The sequence below is a fragment of the Saimiri boliviensis genome, chromosome 10 (assembly GCF_048565385.1).
Source record: "Saimiri boliviensis isolate mSaiBol1 chromosome 10, mSaiBol1.pri, whole genome shotgun sequence".
NCBI classification, from domain to species: Eukaryota; Metazoa; Chordata; class Mammalia; order Primates; family Cebidae; genus Saimiri; species Saimiri boliviensis.
The window spans coordinates 58,335,550-58,352,453 of record NC_133458.1 but is presented as its reverse complement, the minus strand read 5'-3'; the positions used below and the strand labels follow the sequence as shown (position 1 = coordinate 58,352,453).

Here is a 16,904-nt window from a genome sequence, read left to right as displayed (position 1 = left end):
CTTTCTTACTTGATGTTAAATATGGAAATTCAGCTAAATGGATGTTAAAATTCAAAGATTTTAAGAATAGATGGAAACGAGAGAATTTAAGTTAAAGTATATGAAGGTATTTAAGATAAAATAAAGGATTTTTCTACTTTCAGCAAAAACATACCCACTAAATAGTAAAATTAATAGGCCCAAAAGGTTGCATGCTCTTATTCTGTAATGATTATCATTTTAAAACTAGCTTTTTGCCTTCGAGCTATCGGGGTAAAGACCTACAGGAAAACTACTGTCGAAATCCTCAAGGGGAAGAAGGGGGACCCTGGTGTTTCACAAGCAATCCAGAGGTACGCTACGAAGAATGTGACATTCCTCAGTGTTCAGAAGGTAAATAAACCTGAATGCCAGGTGGGGCATTCTACTCCCTCTATGTGTAGAACTGTAACTCACATTAAAGGTTAACAGAAATGAATCAGTCATAATAAATGTGTTGTTCATGCAAATGCAACTGCAGATAATTATTTAAACAGTTTTACGCAATGTTTTTAAAACTGTCGGATTATCACCAGATTAATGCAAAATAACAGAGCGAGTTATCAGTTTGAATTTCAACACTGCCTGAGACATCCCTCTGGGGAAAGTGAAACAGTGGGTGTACTTACCTACTATCTTGAGCTCACATACCTCAAAATCTCCTCCAGTGTGGTACCTGAAAGGAATTGAATGAAGTTTAGCCTTTCCTTAGCAATGTTAATTCTATTCATCCAGCACCTGCTTCCACAGAAATTTTGTCAAAACTACTCTGAAGTGGTGTGACAAGGGTATATGGACCCAGAAGAGAATACAGTATAAGAAGGGATCACTGGAAGTTTGACCCTATGCACGTTTGGGTGAAAATGTGCCTAGAATCAAATGTGACACATAGACTGAAACTGAGTACCATTCAGAATAGGATTTGAAGAGATCAAAGCAATGGATCCCAAACTGTCTTGAAGGCAGGCACCTTAAATCCATGCCTGTGTTTTCACCTCTTCTCACAGCATAAAAGGGCATTGTCCTTACTTTTGCAGTGGAAAACTGAATGGCTGTCAAGATGGAAGAGTAACCATTTCAGCATTGTATGTGGTTTCACTTTTCTTAGTTATTTGGCTACTGAATAGCTGGATTTTTCAGTTCTGTTGGAAACTCTAAATTTCCAAAAATCTAAGTGAAACATGGATGAAACTGTTAGAAAATTATTAGGATTTTGAAGTATTTGGGGATGGGGACTACTGGAATGCTGTCCAAGTTTTATACTAAGGTATCTTACCTGTTTGTTATTAATCAAATATTTTAAAATATATTTCCTCTATAAATATTCATTTAATATTAGGTTGATATTTATCACATAACAAGTAAAGGCTATTGTTAGCTAATTGTCACAGAGAAGGATTTGTTTTCTGTTGTTAGTGAATTTTAAATCCTTGACTTTATGTGCTAGAGCCAGTTCCATCTCTGTTTGTAAATTCTTACTTTCCATTCCATATCATATTCTGTTCCCTATAACTTCTTCATTGTTTTCTTTTCTTTTAAAAATAATAAACTTTTCTATGACCACGTTATGAACAAGTCTGTTTTGTATGAATAAGTCTGAATGAATTAATATTTGTCTTAAACTTGCACATGGAAGAAAAAACCCAACTTTTAGGGGAATCTCTCCTATTTCAGTTTTCTGAGGTTGAAAAATCATTGGAAAGGGGTTTTGTTTATTGGTTTGTTTGACCTTAAAAAAGTGTTTTCAAAGGCTGGTACCTTGGCCAAACTTTAAACAGCTTACCATTTTCATTACCTGCCTGGTTCTTATGAGAATGTGATTTTTCAACTCTGGGTTTATAAGAAAAACATTCATCAAAATATACTTATATAGGACTGGACTGCTAGGTGACATGGATTAAAAGTGCTAGAAAAGAAGTTCTTGAATAAATTTGCAGTTACTTTTATCTCATTAGAATGTAACTCTCTAGTAACCTTTAATAATTTGAGGTCATCACACCTCCCTTAGGGCACTGTTCATTGGTATTAATAGCACCTGATGCTATTGGTCACCACGGCACTAAAGGATAAAGATACATTCTTTCTGGAAATAATTAGTGGACTGACAATCATGGAATAACTCTCCTGTGGGAGAAGGGAATGAACATCTGCCATGTAGGTTAAACATATTTCAGAGAGTATGAGTTAAACTGTGGTATTTTAAATTCAAGCTAACACAAGAAATGTGTTAGCAGGATTTTAATGAAAAAGATAAAAAAAATAAGCATTGTCAAAACTTTGGCGGAGAAAAAGAGTTACTTATAAAACCAATAATATAAAATATACAAAATAATGGAGACATGATATAAATTTCTTCTAAAATACATATGTAAGGGGGAAACCTCAAAATCCAGAATGCTTAAATAGTATAATAGATGGGCCATTTCTATCCATGGATACTAATTAAATGGTAAGTTATAAAGGTTATTTTATTATGGCTGAGGTAGCAGCTATAAAATAATTTTGCATATTTAAAATTAAAAAGAAAAATACCTGTGATCAAACTTTGGACTGTTCAAATGAAAAAGACATATAGAACAGTATATATTTTTTGAAATGTTTGTAACTATGCTTAAATTGTGGCTACATAATCACCTGAAATTTGTTTAAAATTTTGGATCATAAAATAATTGTATCTGATAGTCAATAATTAATATTATTTTCTTATAATTTAAAATTCTAAAATATAGCAAATATTCTAAAAGAAAACAAATATTCTTTTATCACATTTATCACTTTTCAATTAGATAAGAGGAATAAGTTCAATAGATCTATTGCATGAATGGTGACTGTAGTTAATAATATTATATTGTACATTAAAAAATGCTAAGAGACTAGGTGTTAAATGTTCTTATCACAAAAATGCTATGTGAGGTAATACATATGTTAACTAGACTTATCAACAATGTACATATATTTCAAAACTTCATGTTGTACATGATAAATATGTATACTTTTATTGGACAATTTTAAAAAAGAACCTTATATAGTTATACAAATAAAATAAGTAGTGCTTGATTCTAAACTTATAGAAAGTTGAGGTATGTAAAATCCAATTTTTTGCTTTAGCGTTTGCTTGAAATTTAAAATAAAACAATCATTAGTCACTGGAACAGATGTCATTTCTAATGATTGTCAAATGATCAAGTAAATATATTTTAATTAAGCCATAAATTCAAAAAATACATTTAAAATCCCAAATAATACTGACATAAGTTTATGTATATAATTTGATACTCTATGTGAAGAAAGACTTTTAAAAACAAAGATTAAATGGCAAGTTATAAAGATTTAATGGCAAGTTATAATTTATTTTTAAACTTGTATTTATATATGTAAATTTGTGAGACTTTATAATTTAAACATTCAGTTTTGTTGAAGTAATCACTGCATGGATTTTTCTGAGAGACTGTTTTTAATGGAATAAAACAAACACTAATTAAAAATAGATTCAGATACTTTCAAACTAATGGTTTTAGTCTGTATACTCATGTCACTCCTGTTTTATGACTGAGAAAAATGGAACACATTATTTTAAGGTTTGGTTGGTTAGTATGATGAGAAACCTGTTAAATTAATCCTATGTGTTTTATAATTTATATATAGTTTTTGTAATATTCTACTATTATCTGGTCCAGAACTATACTTAGAAAAAATATTGAGCTGATGAACAGAAACCATTACTCTGTGAGTTTTTGTGATCTAGGGCAGTAGTTTGCTTTTTAAAACTTATTTTTAGGAGAAGAACTTTCTGGAGCAGTTAAATAATGTATTGACAGCAATAGAAAGAGCCAAAGGACATCCCTCACCCCCTTACACTGTTATATAGTTTATACGTTCACCCGTTTCCTTGATTACATGGACTTGGTTTCACCTGAACTGCTTGACTTTAAGAAAATTTACAAGAGTCTGAGAATTCCCAAAGTTTGAAAAGTAAATATAAGTTAAAAATTTGGCTTTCTTGAGATAATTCTTATGACTAACCTGATGGTTTGATTCCATGGTAAAACAGCCAACTTTTCAGCCACTGACTTTGGATAAGGTATCCAATCTAGCTACGTTCCCATGGCCACTTTCCCACAATGCTGCAATAGATGAGACCACAACAGGAGAGCACATTAACTATTGTAAACAAAAAGGCAGAGTGCAATGAGGACAATGTTGAAAAGGACAGGGATACCAACTTTCTAAAATTATTACTATCAGTATATCACAAAATATAAACAGTTAAAATATGTAAAACAAAAAGGCATTTTGGGATGCAAAGAATAGTAAGACTATGGGTCAGAAGATTTGTGTTCAAGGCTCAGTTCTGACATTTTGTGTTTTAGGTAAGTCTCTTAAAACTTTTGTGAGCCTTGTTTTCCTCACTGTAAGAATCAAATGATACCTGTCATGTTTTCATGTTTCTTTGTTTTTTTTTTTGTTTTTTTTTTTTTTTTTTTTTGGAGACAGAATCTTGCTCTGTTGCCCAGGCTGGAGTACAGTGGTGCCATCTTGGCTGACTGCAACCTCCACCTCCTGGGTTCCAGTGATTCTCCTGCCTCAGCCTCCCAAGTAGCTGGGACTACAGGCACATGCCACCATGCCCAGGCTGGTCTTGAACTCCTGACTTCAGGCAATTCACCCACCTTGGCCTCCCAAAGTGTTAGGATTACAGGCATGAACCACTGCATTCAGCTGATACCTTTTATGTTAAAAGTATGTTATAAACTAGTAAATAATATGTAACTATAATATATTTAAGCATCTCAATTCTACCATGGCATGTTAAATTCCCACCCCAACAATAACTTTCATTGTTTTCTAAAATGTAACATTATTCTTGCTAACTTTTATTTATTTATTTTTATCTCCTTAGGCCCATGACTGCAAACATAACTCTCTCTTCACTTGACTACCAACAATAGCATACTTATGCTTCTGATTTTATGTTATTTTTTCCCTTTATAATTTATCCAACTGTCATCCATTCAAGGTCCCAGTAAAATCTAGTCTCTCCTAAAAAACCATTACTGCCAAATCGTTAGAACTTTGAGAATAGATCCCGTTATCTAGAAAGTTGCAAAGCAAAGTGAGGTCCGAGCACCAGCAGCAGCAGCAACCCTCGGGAGCTTGTTACTAATGTCCCAGCCCAGACCCACTGACTCAGAATTTGTCTCTTAATAAGATCTCAAGGTGGTTTTTATGCACATTCATGTTGGAACAAGCATTGATCTGCTACACTCATAATGGAAAGTGGTCATCTTAGCTTTTTTTAAAATAATATTGCTCAGTGCAGTGATTCCCAGAAAATAATTATATTCACTGTTATTAGAAAGGGATATACTATTGCAAGCTGCATTTGCTGCAAAAGGCATAATAGATGTAATCTCTTTCCTAAGTACTATACAAGAGTAGAAATTGTATATGTGAATACTTATCTTTTATATGTGACCATAGTACTCTATTTACATTTCATTCAATACAAAGGAACAAATAGTGATGAATGCTGCATCATTTTCTTTGATGGTATCAAACTTTGTACTCTTTAAAAAAAGAGAAAACTAAATGAATCTGTTAATCATTCAAATGGAAAGCTGAGGTGTAATATTGCATCACCTATGTTAAGCACTCCAATGAACTTGGCCAACCTGAGCACCTTCATTGATATGCTCATTTACATTTCAGGGGCTTACTGGCTGTAGTCTGGGGAATCTCAATATCAAATGAGGGGAAGCTGAGTTGGCCTCTTAGCTCATGTTTTAATGTAAATGAAAGAAATTAGATGAATCAAGCCAAGTTGTTGCATGTTTCAGAAAGTTAATAGTCGATGTCCCTGTTAGATTATAACAATCAAAGATTCAAAAGTGATTATTCAAATACTATATCCCAAATTACTACAAATACTCTATAGGTTAGATTCCATTGCATAAAACTAAACAGTGATGCCTCTTCCCACTTCAGCTAAAGTTAGATGGTCAGTAATTGTAAGATACAAATGATGTGTTTAAGGAAGTTTGCCTGATTCATAGGAAAGCCAAGCAATGATTTATTCCACAGGATGCTTGCTGTGCTACAAATCAACCTGTCTGTTTGAGAAGTCTCACTTTCAGCAATTGATGTGATTCAGTTTTCAGTGTGACATAAGAGGCCAGCCAGAAGAGAACAATGAATTAACCTCACAAAATCATCAGTAAGATCCTACCTAATTAGATCAGCTTATACATTTTAAAAAAGAGTGGGAACACGGAGTTCATTAGCAGGTCATCTTCTATCCTAAGCCAGATAGAAATGCAAACCTGCCCAGCCTATTCAACATGGATGTTCGCTAACAGAAAGGAGCTGTGATTTATTTTTTTTAAATGCCTGTGTTCTTTGATTTGTACCAGATTTCTATATGAAGCCAATCTCTTAAATCTATGTGGTCCTGATTATGGCATTAACCATAAAAGTATGACAAAAACTCAGTTAAACTTTGTAATTCCTGTAGATGTGTTTGGAGGGCAAATTGAGAGAGAAACACTATTGTGCTGGCAATATAGATACTCAGATCTTTGTGTTTTAGATCAACACAGGAAAAATCTCCAAGGATTTGTCTTCTATTTTCATTTTCTAGATACATTTGAGACAGTTATTGAAAAATCAGATAGACAGCATTGTGGCCCTACAGTAAAATTATGTGACACTAATTACAAAAATCCCACTTAAACTGTATGATGTGTTCTGTAGGGAGTAGTGTATGTCACTATTTATGGACATTGGGCCCTAATATAAAGTTAGAATGATGTGTAGGATTTTCTAAAAATCTGTTTGCTAAACAGGTGTTGTTCTTTAAATGGAACAGTTGTGTTTTTAATTTTGCTGTCAGAAACAATTAACGTGCCATACTTTAATTTTATTAGTTGAATGCTTAATCTGCAATGGGGAAAATTATCGAGGTCTCATGGATCATACAGAATCAGGCAAGATTTGCCAGCGCTGGGATCATCAGACACCACACCGGCATAAATTCTTGCCTGAAAGGTAAAATACTAATGAATCATGCTTTCATTGATTCTTTTACAAACTGTTATTCACTCTATGACACAATGCTGTGGAAATTCTCTTTATATTATGTTTTCCTGATAGGTCACGAACAAAACATTTAGAACTCTCAGAATGTTCAATATTCTTCTGACAGAATTTCTGGCAATTATGTTTGGAGGAAATAGTCTAGGGGCAAAGAGATTTAAGATGAGGTATATGAGAACACTGAATACATAGTTAACTGGTCAGAATTTCTAAAATCAGCATGGTCCTGAACACAAAATCATCAGCGGGGTATAGAGTGGAAGCACTAAAAGAAGCTTCTCTTTCTCTGAGCAGAAACAAAACAAAACCAAAGCAAGCCACAGGGCCAATTCAGGGATGACCATGGTGGCAAGTGTTAGCGGTGGTTAGAGGTATTGCTGATTGCAGGAAATCTTCTGAGACTCAGGTACTGCAGACCAGGCTCATAACAGGATGACATAAGTGTGCTCAAAAAAAGGGAGTAAAAAGTAGAACAAACTATTCAGGTTGCTTTATCCTGGTGTATTTTGAAATTGCCCATATAAAAAGCCTGTTTGGAGAAGTCAGGCAACTAAATCTGTCTTTTTTCCCCAGCAGTAGATTTTGAGCTTAAATCATTATCCCCCAAAAAATCATGTCTACTTTTGCCTGTGTATTTTACATGAAACTTTCAAGGTAAAAGAAAAAAAGGAAGAAATTCCTTTATTTTGATTATAAAGAATAAAAATACAAATAATTACACAGGAAACTCTGCCCCCCACCTTTCTTTGGAAATTACTGTTAGGTGTTTTTTCTTTGTTCTTTTTTCTTTATCCTTTTTTGTTTGTTGTTATCATTTTAAGTGAAATTAAAACTCCAGCTTATTTTTTAAATAAATGCTTGTCTTGTCATTTAACTGAGAACAGAAGGGATATGGTAGCAATTAAAATCAAGTCACCAATTCAGGACTCTGTTAATTTGAAGGGAGGTGGGGTGTGGAGAAAGTGGTGTGATGAAGTTTGTCTCGTGATCTGGTGAAGGTGAGGGCATGACCTCCAAAGGCTCTATTTCCAAAACTGAGCTGTCATTAGTAACGGCGCTATTGAAACTGAACTTTTAGTCTGAACTTTAAACCTAGCCCAGAAGAGGACTTGTTTTCTTAATGAGCATTCTACATGAGGTCATGCTTTTGTAATCTGCCCTTAATTGGGTTCTAGGAGAAAGAGACTCAGTTTGGAACCTCACTTAGTGGAAAGGTACCACATGGACCTAACTTATTACTAAGAGGATGACACTTTATCTTTAGTGGGATATGTAAATTAGTAGAGTAGTCAGTGATCAGCAGTCCTTGTAAGGCAAAACAGAAAACGTCCTCTTTCCCCAGCTAGGTGTAGACAACCTAAGTGGAAAGTTATTTTGTGAGCTGAGGGGTGGGTGGTGTTCAAGGCAGATTTACGTGACACTTTTCTTGGTGTGGTTTGCAGATATCCCGACAAGGGCTTTGATGATAATTATTGCCGCAATCCCGATGGCAAGCCGAGGCCATGGTGCTATACTCTTGACCCTCACACCCGCTGGGAGTACTGTGCAATTAAAACATGTGGTAAGTTAAGGTCAAATTTATTGCTTCCTTTTCTTCTCACAGACTGGATCTAAGCAGGCGATTATTAGTGAGACAGGTTAACAACTGTTTAACTTGATGCTTTAATGTGGGCAGGTTTTAATATTTTAAGAATGTGTTACATAATCATACCCAATATTTTGCATTTTCAGAGACTGATTGTTTTGACAGAAATAAATACGCAAATGCACACATCCACAGAAAACATTTTTACTTATGCCAAGGGCCTAAACATTCTAAGGCTATTGAGAAAATTTAAAAATCCACAGAGAGAGAAAAAGACAAAATGTGTGCAGCATCACAAAGTCATTAGGATAGTAACAGCTAGGACCTTAGATCCTTACCTTCCAATCCTGTATCCTTTCCTCCCCAGAGACAGAGCATGAGCTCTCAACTGATGGTGAGCCTCTTCTGGTGAATGACAGAGGCCGCAATTTAGAATAATAAGTCCAATAGAAGTTTGTCACAGATGTCTCTAATCTCTACAGCTGATCCCTACCTCTCTGGCTGTGTTTGTACCCAGCCTCCATTCTGTTTCAATCTGTCTTTTAGTAATCCCTACAATCCTTTTGCTCTATGCCAACTCATACCCAGCTTTTCTGAATTCATGATAAAAACTATTTTTTTAAACCTGTTTTGTATTGTTCCTTTCAATCTGTGAACTTGATTCTCTCCTCCATGGTTAACTCACACATTTTCACTGTACTCTGAAATAATATTAAATAATGTTTTCATTTTTCTTTGAATACAGGTCTTATTTTTTTCAACTGGATCCTAAAATTCTTTAAATTCAATAGAATTGTGTAAATTTAGTAAGGTATAATAATGTTATAAATTGGCTTGATAACATAAAGTTATGTATATACGGACAGATATGTAAACCTAAATAACCTACGTAAGTTCAGGCACCAGCACCTAGAGTAAAATATACAATTAAGAGGACATGGATTGATTTTTGTATATTTTACTACAGCAGAATAATAGGAAAATTCTGCTGAACAAACCTAATTCAATATTATCTACAGGATGGTATTGTCAAGGTAAATCTCTCTCCACCTAGACCTGCTAATAAAAGGAAATGTTGTAGACAACTCTTAATATTTTGGACAACACTCCCATAGACAGAGGATGTACCTGGCATATATGAAATTTGTAGAATCTGGAAGCCTTTCAGAGTAAAACACTGTGTTCCAAGGAAACTGAATCATCTATTTTGTCCTTTAAAATAAAAGATGACTCATAGAATAGTGTTTCTCTGTATAGATTGGGTTGGTTCCACTCATTGACTTGTTTCATTTTATTAGTCTTTCCATTGTTCCACACCAATTATGTATAATAAACCAACTGTTTCCCTTCTGTGTTTTTTTTTTAAATTTGTGTATGAATGTGTGTTTTAGGTACTCTTATAAATCTTCTCTGGAATAAGACCAGTACACACACACATACACACAGACACACACACACACACACACACACACACACACACACACACCGGCTCACCTGCACATTCCCCCTTAAACTGGCAAGAGATCCAAATGTTGCCCTCCTCTTGAGTTCCAAACCAATCTTTAAGGTATTTTTTTAAAAAAAGAGAGTGAGAGAGGCAAGAAATAGAATGTCTATAACACTTTCTAGCTATTAAGTAGGTTTCTTTTTTCTCTTCTGTCTAAAAAGGAGCTGACTAGTTATTCAAGTAGCATCCTATAATTTCAATGCCTTTGTTAAGCAGAGAATACTGTTTATAGGATGTTAATTCTAAAAAATGATACTAGAATTTGTGAATCAAACCCGTATCACTCAGATTTTAAAAGTCTTCTGAGCTTTGGGAATATTTTGGAAATATCTTATTAAAAATAGCGTTTTGTTTAAAAAATACATATGTTTAAACTTTATTTCATCCACTTTAATAAAATTATTGTCTATAGCCATATTTATATATGGCTATATTTATATATAGCTATAAAGAAACAATACTTTTATTAAAGTGGATGAACTATAGTTGAAATATTATAGTTGAAATCTAGATGAAATATATATGGCTATATAGTTGAATATATATATATATAGTTGAAATAGTCAATATAGTTGAAATATAGATGAAATATATATGGCTATAAGCAACAATACTTTTATTGAAGTAGATGAAATAAAGTTGACATTCTGGAAAGCATAAGAGATAATTTATGAATACTCTTTCAAATGTTTTGGTTCACATATATAGTAAAGCCTATAGTGCAAAACCAAAAATTTGGTGGTGGATTCAATTGTGCATCTATCTTCTATTGTGGCATAACAAATTACCAAAACCTTAGTGTCTAACAACAACACACATTTATTATCTCATATTTTTTGTGAGTCAGGAGTCTAACCATAACTCAAGTGAGTTCCATGCTAGGGTCACACAAAGTCCTGATCGAGGTGCCCACCACATCTCTGGTCTCATCTAAAACTCCACACGTTGCATTTAAAGTTCACTAGTTTTGACAGAATTCATTTTTTTGTGGTTTTAAGGCTGTGGTATAATTCTTCTAGAATCTGCCTAACCTTCTCTGACGCATGACCTTCTGTACAAGATGGCAGTTTACTTCTTTAAGGCCAACAGGATAACATCTATCCAACTTTGGGCTTTTGACCTCTAGACTCTCTCTTAAAGAGCTAACTTAATTAAGTAAGTCCTGCCTAGGTTTATTTCTCTTTTAATTCACTTATAATCAACTGATTAGGGACTTTAATTGTATATGCAAAATCTCTACAACTTTGTTGTATAACATAACCTAATCGCAAGAATAGCTCTCATTGTATTCTAAAGTTGTATCCACACCCAAGGGGAGAAGGTTATGCAGTGTGAACACCAGTGGGTAGGGATCTTGGGGACAACTGATGTATTTACTTGTACTGGTTGTAACAGATAATTATTATTTTTTATTTGTATCATTAGCTGGGCCACTTTTCTAGTTTTCTTAGTCCAGTCTAGCTGAACTCATTCTAGATTTTCTGTTTCTAAAAAAAAAAGAATAAAGATAATGATTATGTCACTTACTCTCTAGAAAGTTGATGGGTAATTTTCAAACTGTTGTTTTATTATAGAATAACTGTATTAGGAAACCATAATTACCACCATTTATTTAACATCTACAGAGAGGTGCTTTCCATTGTAGAATTAACAATCCTTATTTCATTCCTAGCAAATGGCTGCAATTAGGCCAATGAGGAAAGGGGTGAAGACATGGATGGCTGGAGCAGTATGGTAATTCAAGACATGGTAAAACGTGATTGATATGGGCAGGGTAGGGGTAAAAACAGAAAACTGAAAGAAGTTGAGAAAAATTAAGTTGATATGAGGCAGATCAAGTAGGACCCAAGAGTAGCTCATTCAGTTGCTAGGAGAAACACTGGAAAATTAAGCAGAGGGAGGGATCTTATCTTACTTGTGGTCTAGAATACTGATCTCCAAACTGGTGTCCATGAGACCCAGGAAAACACAAAGACTCTCCTAGGGCCCTTTGGGCATGGATCCCATAAAGGGCTCAAGTTTCATCTCCTTTTCTCCCATGTGAATTCTTTCCCAAAGGCCCTAGAAACTGCCTAACCTTTTCTGACACATGACCCTCTCTACAAGATGGCAGTTTACTTCTTTCAGGCCAACAGGATAGTACCTATCCAGCTTTCAACTTTTGACCTCTAGACTCTCTCTTAAAGAGCTAACCAAATTAGGTCAGTCCTGCCTAGGTTAATTTCCCTTTTAATTCACTTATAGTCAACTGATTAAGGACTTTAATTACATATTAAAGATGATGCATGTGCTTCTCAGAAGTCAGGCACATCAACACCCCTGCCCTCCCACACTGCCATGCTTTCCTACTTTACTGCACAAAGACAACCTTCCCATTCCTCCAGAATGCTGCTGTAGCTCATTGTCCTTATTTTAAAAACCCTGGGGACACTATAAACAAAAAGATATTTGAAAAAACATTAAACATATATTCATGCTGTTTATAATTTATGGACTACTAGTAATTGTATCTCTACACACACACTATATATATATGTGCATGTGTTCAATGTATGTGTGTATTTTTCTCTTAGAAACTTTTGGTCACAAGAATGAATAAAAAGCTTTCAGAGAAGTATGATGAGGTGAGGAATAAAAGGCTATTCAACACAAAATACAACACAGCCCTGTAAGGCAGTAAGCAGTGAGAAAAACAAGGTGAGGAAGGATCATAATGTCAAAACAATATCAAAGGGTGAAATGTACAGTATAAAATGACAAATTGGTTATACTAGGAAATGGGATAGAGAGAAACATCTAAAATATTTCCAAGTTATTGGGTAGATGATGTACATATAAGAGAGGCATTAATTTGAGGAGAAAGATCAGAGGTTTAGTTCTGCTTATATTGAGATGCAGGTGGTTGGCATCCTTGTTCATAGGACATCTAAGTTCATTCTTCTACAGAAGGTCAAGAAAAGTCACAAGTGAACAGGGATAGCAAAGCCTCGGGCTTTGGCTATTCTAGCCAGCATATTGAGAACACAAAGAGGGTTGTTTGCCCCTTTCTCTATAGCATTCATTCAATAAAATTTTCTGAGCAGCTATTATATGTCAAAAGCTTTTCTAGTAGCTGGGATACAGAAGTGAATAAAACAGATCAAGGCCTATAACAAGATGGAAAATTCAGAGCTTTAACACAAACCAGTAAAGCAAAAGATGACACTGCCTTGATATTAGGGTATTCTCACCTGCCAGTCAAAGTTTGAATACTGCTCTCCTTTCATTTGTTCCTTTTATTTGTTCAAAAGCTGAATGAACTACAAATTTGTTCTTGTCCCTTTGCTTCCAAGCGTCTATGTTACAATCAATGTATCACTCTAAGTAAAGAATGAATGTTGCTCATTGTCTGGCAAATGTGTGCCAGGGTGCTCTGGGACAGCCTTTTCAGACTTTTCACACTGTAATTCTCAGGAGGGGATATAAACCCAAATGTCATCAGCCCACAAATATTTTGCGTATATACTTTTTAACAGAGTTTTGGGCATATGGAATGTTAAGACATCATAAATTTATAAAAGATTGGAAGTCTTGCACAGTGCCTGAATGAAGTACTGATTTTCTTATTGTTTTCCCTGATTGTAACTTCACATCCTGAATAACGGTTGGTTCTATATATTAGTTCACTGCTTTTCAGAGATAAATAATATTTGTTGAATTTATTGTATTTTTTAAAGTTTTATTAAGTTCAGGCATACATGTGTAGATTTGTTATGTAGGTAAACCTGTGTCATGGGGTTTTGTTGTACAGATTATTTTGTCACCCAGGCATTAAGCTTAGTACCCATTAGTTGTTTTTCCCAATCCTCTCCCTCTTCTCTCCCTCCATTCTCAGGCGGGCCCCAGTGTCTACTCTCCGCATCTATGTGTCCATGTGTTCTCATCATTTAGCTGCCACTTACAAGTAAGAAGATGTGGTATTAGTATTTTTATGAAGTAAACTTCAACAGGTCCCTGGCAATTTAAAAGCTTTCTTGTGATCGATACCCCTTAGGAATCACATTGAGTATTGAGATCAGTTCACAATCTTCTTGGACTGAAGATAACCTTTATACTCTTGGACATTATTAGGAAGCCCAAATTATCTGTGTGAACTATATGAATCCATGTTTACCATATTAGAAATTAAAACAGAAAATTCAAAACATTTATTAATTCATTTAAAATAGCAATAAGGCCATTGGATATTAATAAATATATTCTAATGAAAAACAGTAAAATCAGTGGCATTGTCAACTTTTTTAAATTTAGCATTTAAAAAAAATTCTTTAATGACACCTTAATTGAAGACAGCTGGGTGTCCTGTATTTTGCCATCAGTCTTTTGGGATATCGCATATCATGTGCTATCTGAAAATTTCATGGTTTAAAGAACAAACGATGTCTTAATATTACTACAAAAATAGTTTTGATTTCCTGGACCCCTGAAAGGATCTCAGGAACCTCAGGTGTCCCAGGATCCTCTGAGAACAACATTTTGCTATATGTCAGAACATGTAAGACTGCTGTATCCCCTTAAGAGTACACTACCTAGTATTTACCTGTGGGCTCCTCCAATTTTCCTCAGCCCTTGGCACCAGCAATTTACCTCTTCTCTTATTGATTAATCTTTTACTCTTTTTTCTTCATGAATCCTCTAAAGGGGGGATGGGAGGGTCTCTTCAGCCTTTTAAGGTCTTTTTTGCATGATTGGTACCATTATTTACCCAGTTTAAGATCCAAAAGCCTGGCATAATCCTAGACATAGCCTTCTCCTTCACTCTTCACATTTGATGCATCACCACGTCCTGTCAATTTTATCTTATACATACCTTTCAAATAAGACAATTTCACTCCATCACTGTCTCTTTTATCCAAGAGAGTATCTTTTTTTTTTTTTTTAACATGAATGGCCTTCAGAATGAAGTATCTATATCTACTATTTTTCCTTGCAAAAGAGAATGTTTTCAAAAATCTGATTATATCGTTCCTCATCTATAGAATACCACACACACACACACACACACACACACACACCCCCCACACCTCTACACACAAAAACCCTTCATTTGTTTCTTTTGATCTTAGGACAATGATGAAACAAAACCATCTTTTACCCCCTACCTATATTTCTAACCTTATATATGACTTCATATACCTCCACCTTTCTCTCCAGGCTCTCTTGCTCTCTGTTCCAGCCACACTGATTTTCTTCCTTTGCCTCATATTTTCCATGTTCTTATTATAGTCTCTTTACCCTAGCCATGCTTTCTGCCTTCAAAAAAGTTTTGCTTTCTTCCTTATTTAGTTGGCAGCTCCTCATTTACATTTCAACTAAGTTATCACTTCCTTCATTTGAGCTCCTTTAGTGTATTATCTCCATACATTCCTATGATAAAATTTAATTTATAAATTAGGCACAATAAGAGATTAACAACAACAGTAATATAGAATAATTATAACAATATGCCGGCATCACTATTCTGTGCCTTGGGGCCATTGTTAAATAAAATAAAGGTTACTTGAGTATAAGCACTGCAAAATTGTGACCATTGACCTGAAAACCCAGAAGGCTCCTAAGAGACTAAATGGGCAGATTACATGTACAGCACTGGATAGAGGAATGAGTCACATTTGAGGGGAACAGAACAGAGTGTGCAATTTTAAACTTAAGAATGGTTTATTTCTGGAATATTTAATTTATATTTTTGGATAATAGTTGACCACAGGTAAATCAAATGGTAGAAACCAAAACTGCAGGTAAGGAGGAACCACTACACTTAAGTGCCCAGAAACACTTTAGAAGTAAGACCTAGGAAGATCTTTGATATCTAAGGTTTGTATTCGAGGTATTGCCATGAAGTGAACTGTGTCTCCGGCCAAGTTCATATGTGGAAGCCCTAACTCCCATTGTGACTATATATGGATATAGGGATTATAAGTGGTAATTAATTTTAAATGAGGTCATGAGAGTGGGCCCTAATCTGGCAGGATTGGTGGCCTTATAACAAGAGAAAGAAGAAAACTCTGTTTTTCTATCTTGTAAGGACATAGCAAGAAAGTGAATATTTGCAAGCGAGGAAGAGAGCCCTCACTGCAGACCCAATTGGCTAGCACCTTGGTCTTGAACTTCTCAGCCTCCAGAACTGTGAAAAGATAAATTATTTTAGTTTAAATCAACAAATCTGTGGTATTATATTATGGCAGCATGAGCAGACTAATATAGGTATGTTGCCATTGGAAACAAATACAAAAAAAAATTCTTTCCCTTAGTAACCAATGAACATTTCACTTTAAAAGAACAGTCATCTTTTAAGATTCAGTATGTTTGTATGATGAGAAAATAATTTTTACAAATTGTATACAATTACAAAATAATTTTTACAAATTATTTTCTTTCTTAGAGAAAGCTGATTGTTTCTTTGAGTTTTACTAATTTATCCAAGTCCAGAATACAGATTCATAGAAATAAAATCTTGTGTGCTGAGTCAGGAAAAACCAATGCTATCCATACCCTTTCTCAGGGGAAAAATCTTTTACTTGGAGGTCTCTTCCAAATTATCTTCTAAAGAATAAGGCTATGGAATTGAAGACCTTTCATGAAAGTCTTGTCTCCTGAGCATTTTGTACCAGAAAAAGCTTGGATAAAGTCCAGGGAAAAGTTTCAGATATGAATCCTGGCTTT

General features: G+C 34.6%; 1 protein-coding gene across 4 annotated transcripts in view; it reads left to right on the top strand.

Annotated features, from left to right (window-relative positions):
* HGF (hepatocyte growth factor) overlaps positions 1-16,904 on the top strand; it is a 77,078-nt gene that overhangs the window by 17,576 nt on the left and 42,598 nt on the right. For 2 of the 4 annotated variants that reach the window (XM_010344827.3, XM_074379323.1), the window contains 3 exons: positions 230-372; positions 6,942-7,062; positions 8,553-8,671. In XM_010344827.3, coding sequence (XP_010343129.1) covers positions 230-372; positions 6,942-7,062; positions 8,553-8,671 — 383 coding nt within the window. The remainder of the gene's footprint in view (positions 1-229; positions 373-6,941; positions 7,063-8,552; positions 8,672-16,904) is intronic. The other 2 variants (XM_074379325.1, XM_074379324.1) reach the window with 1 other exon arrangement.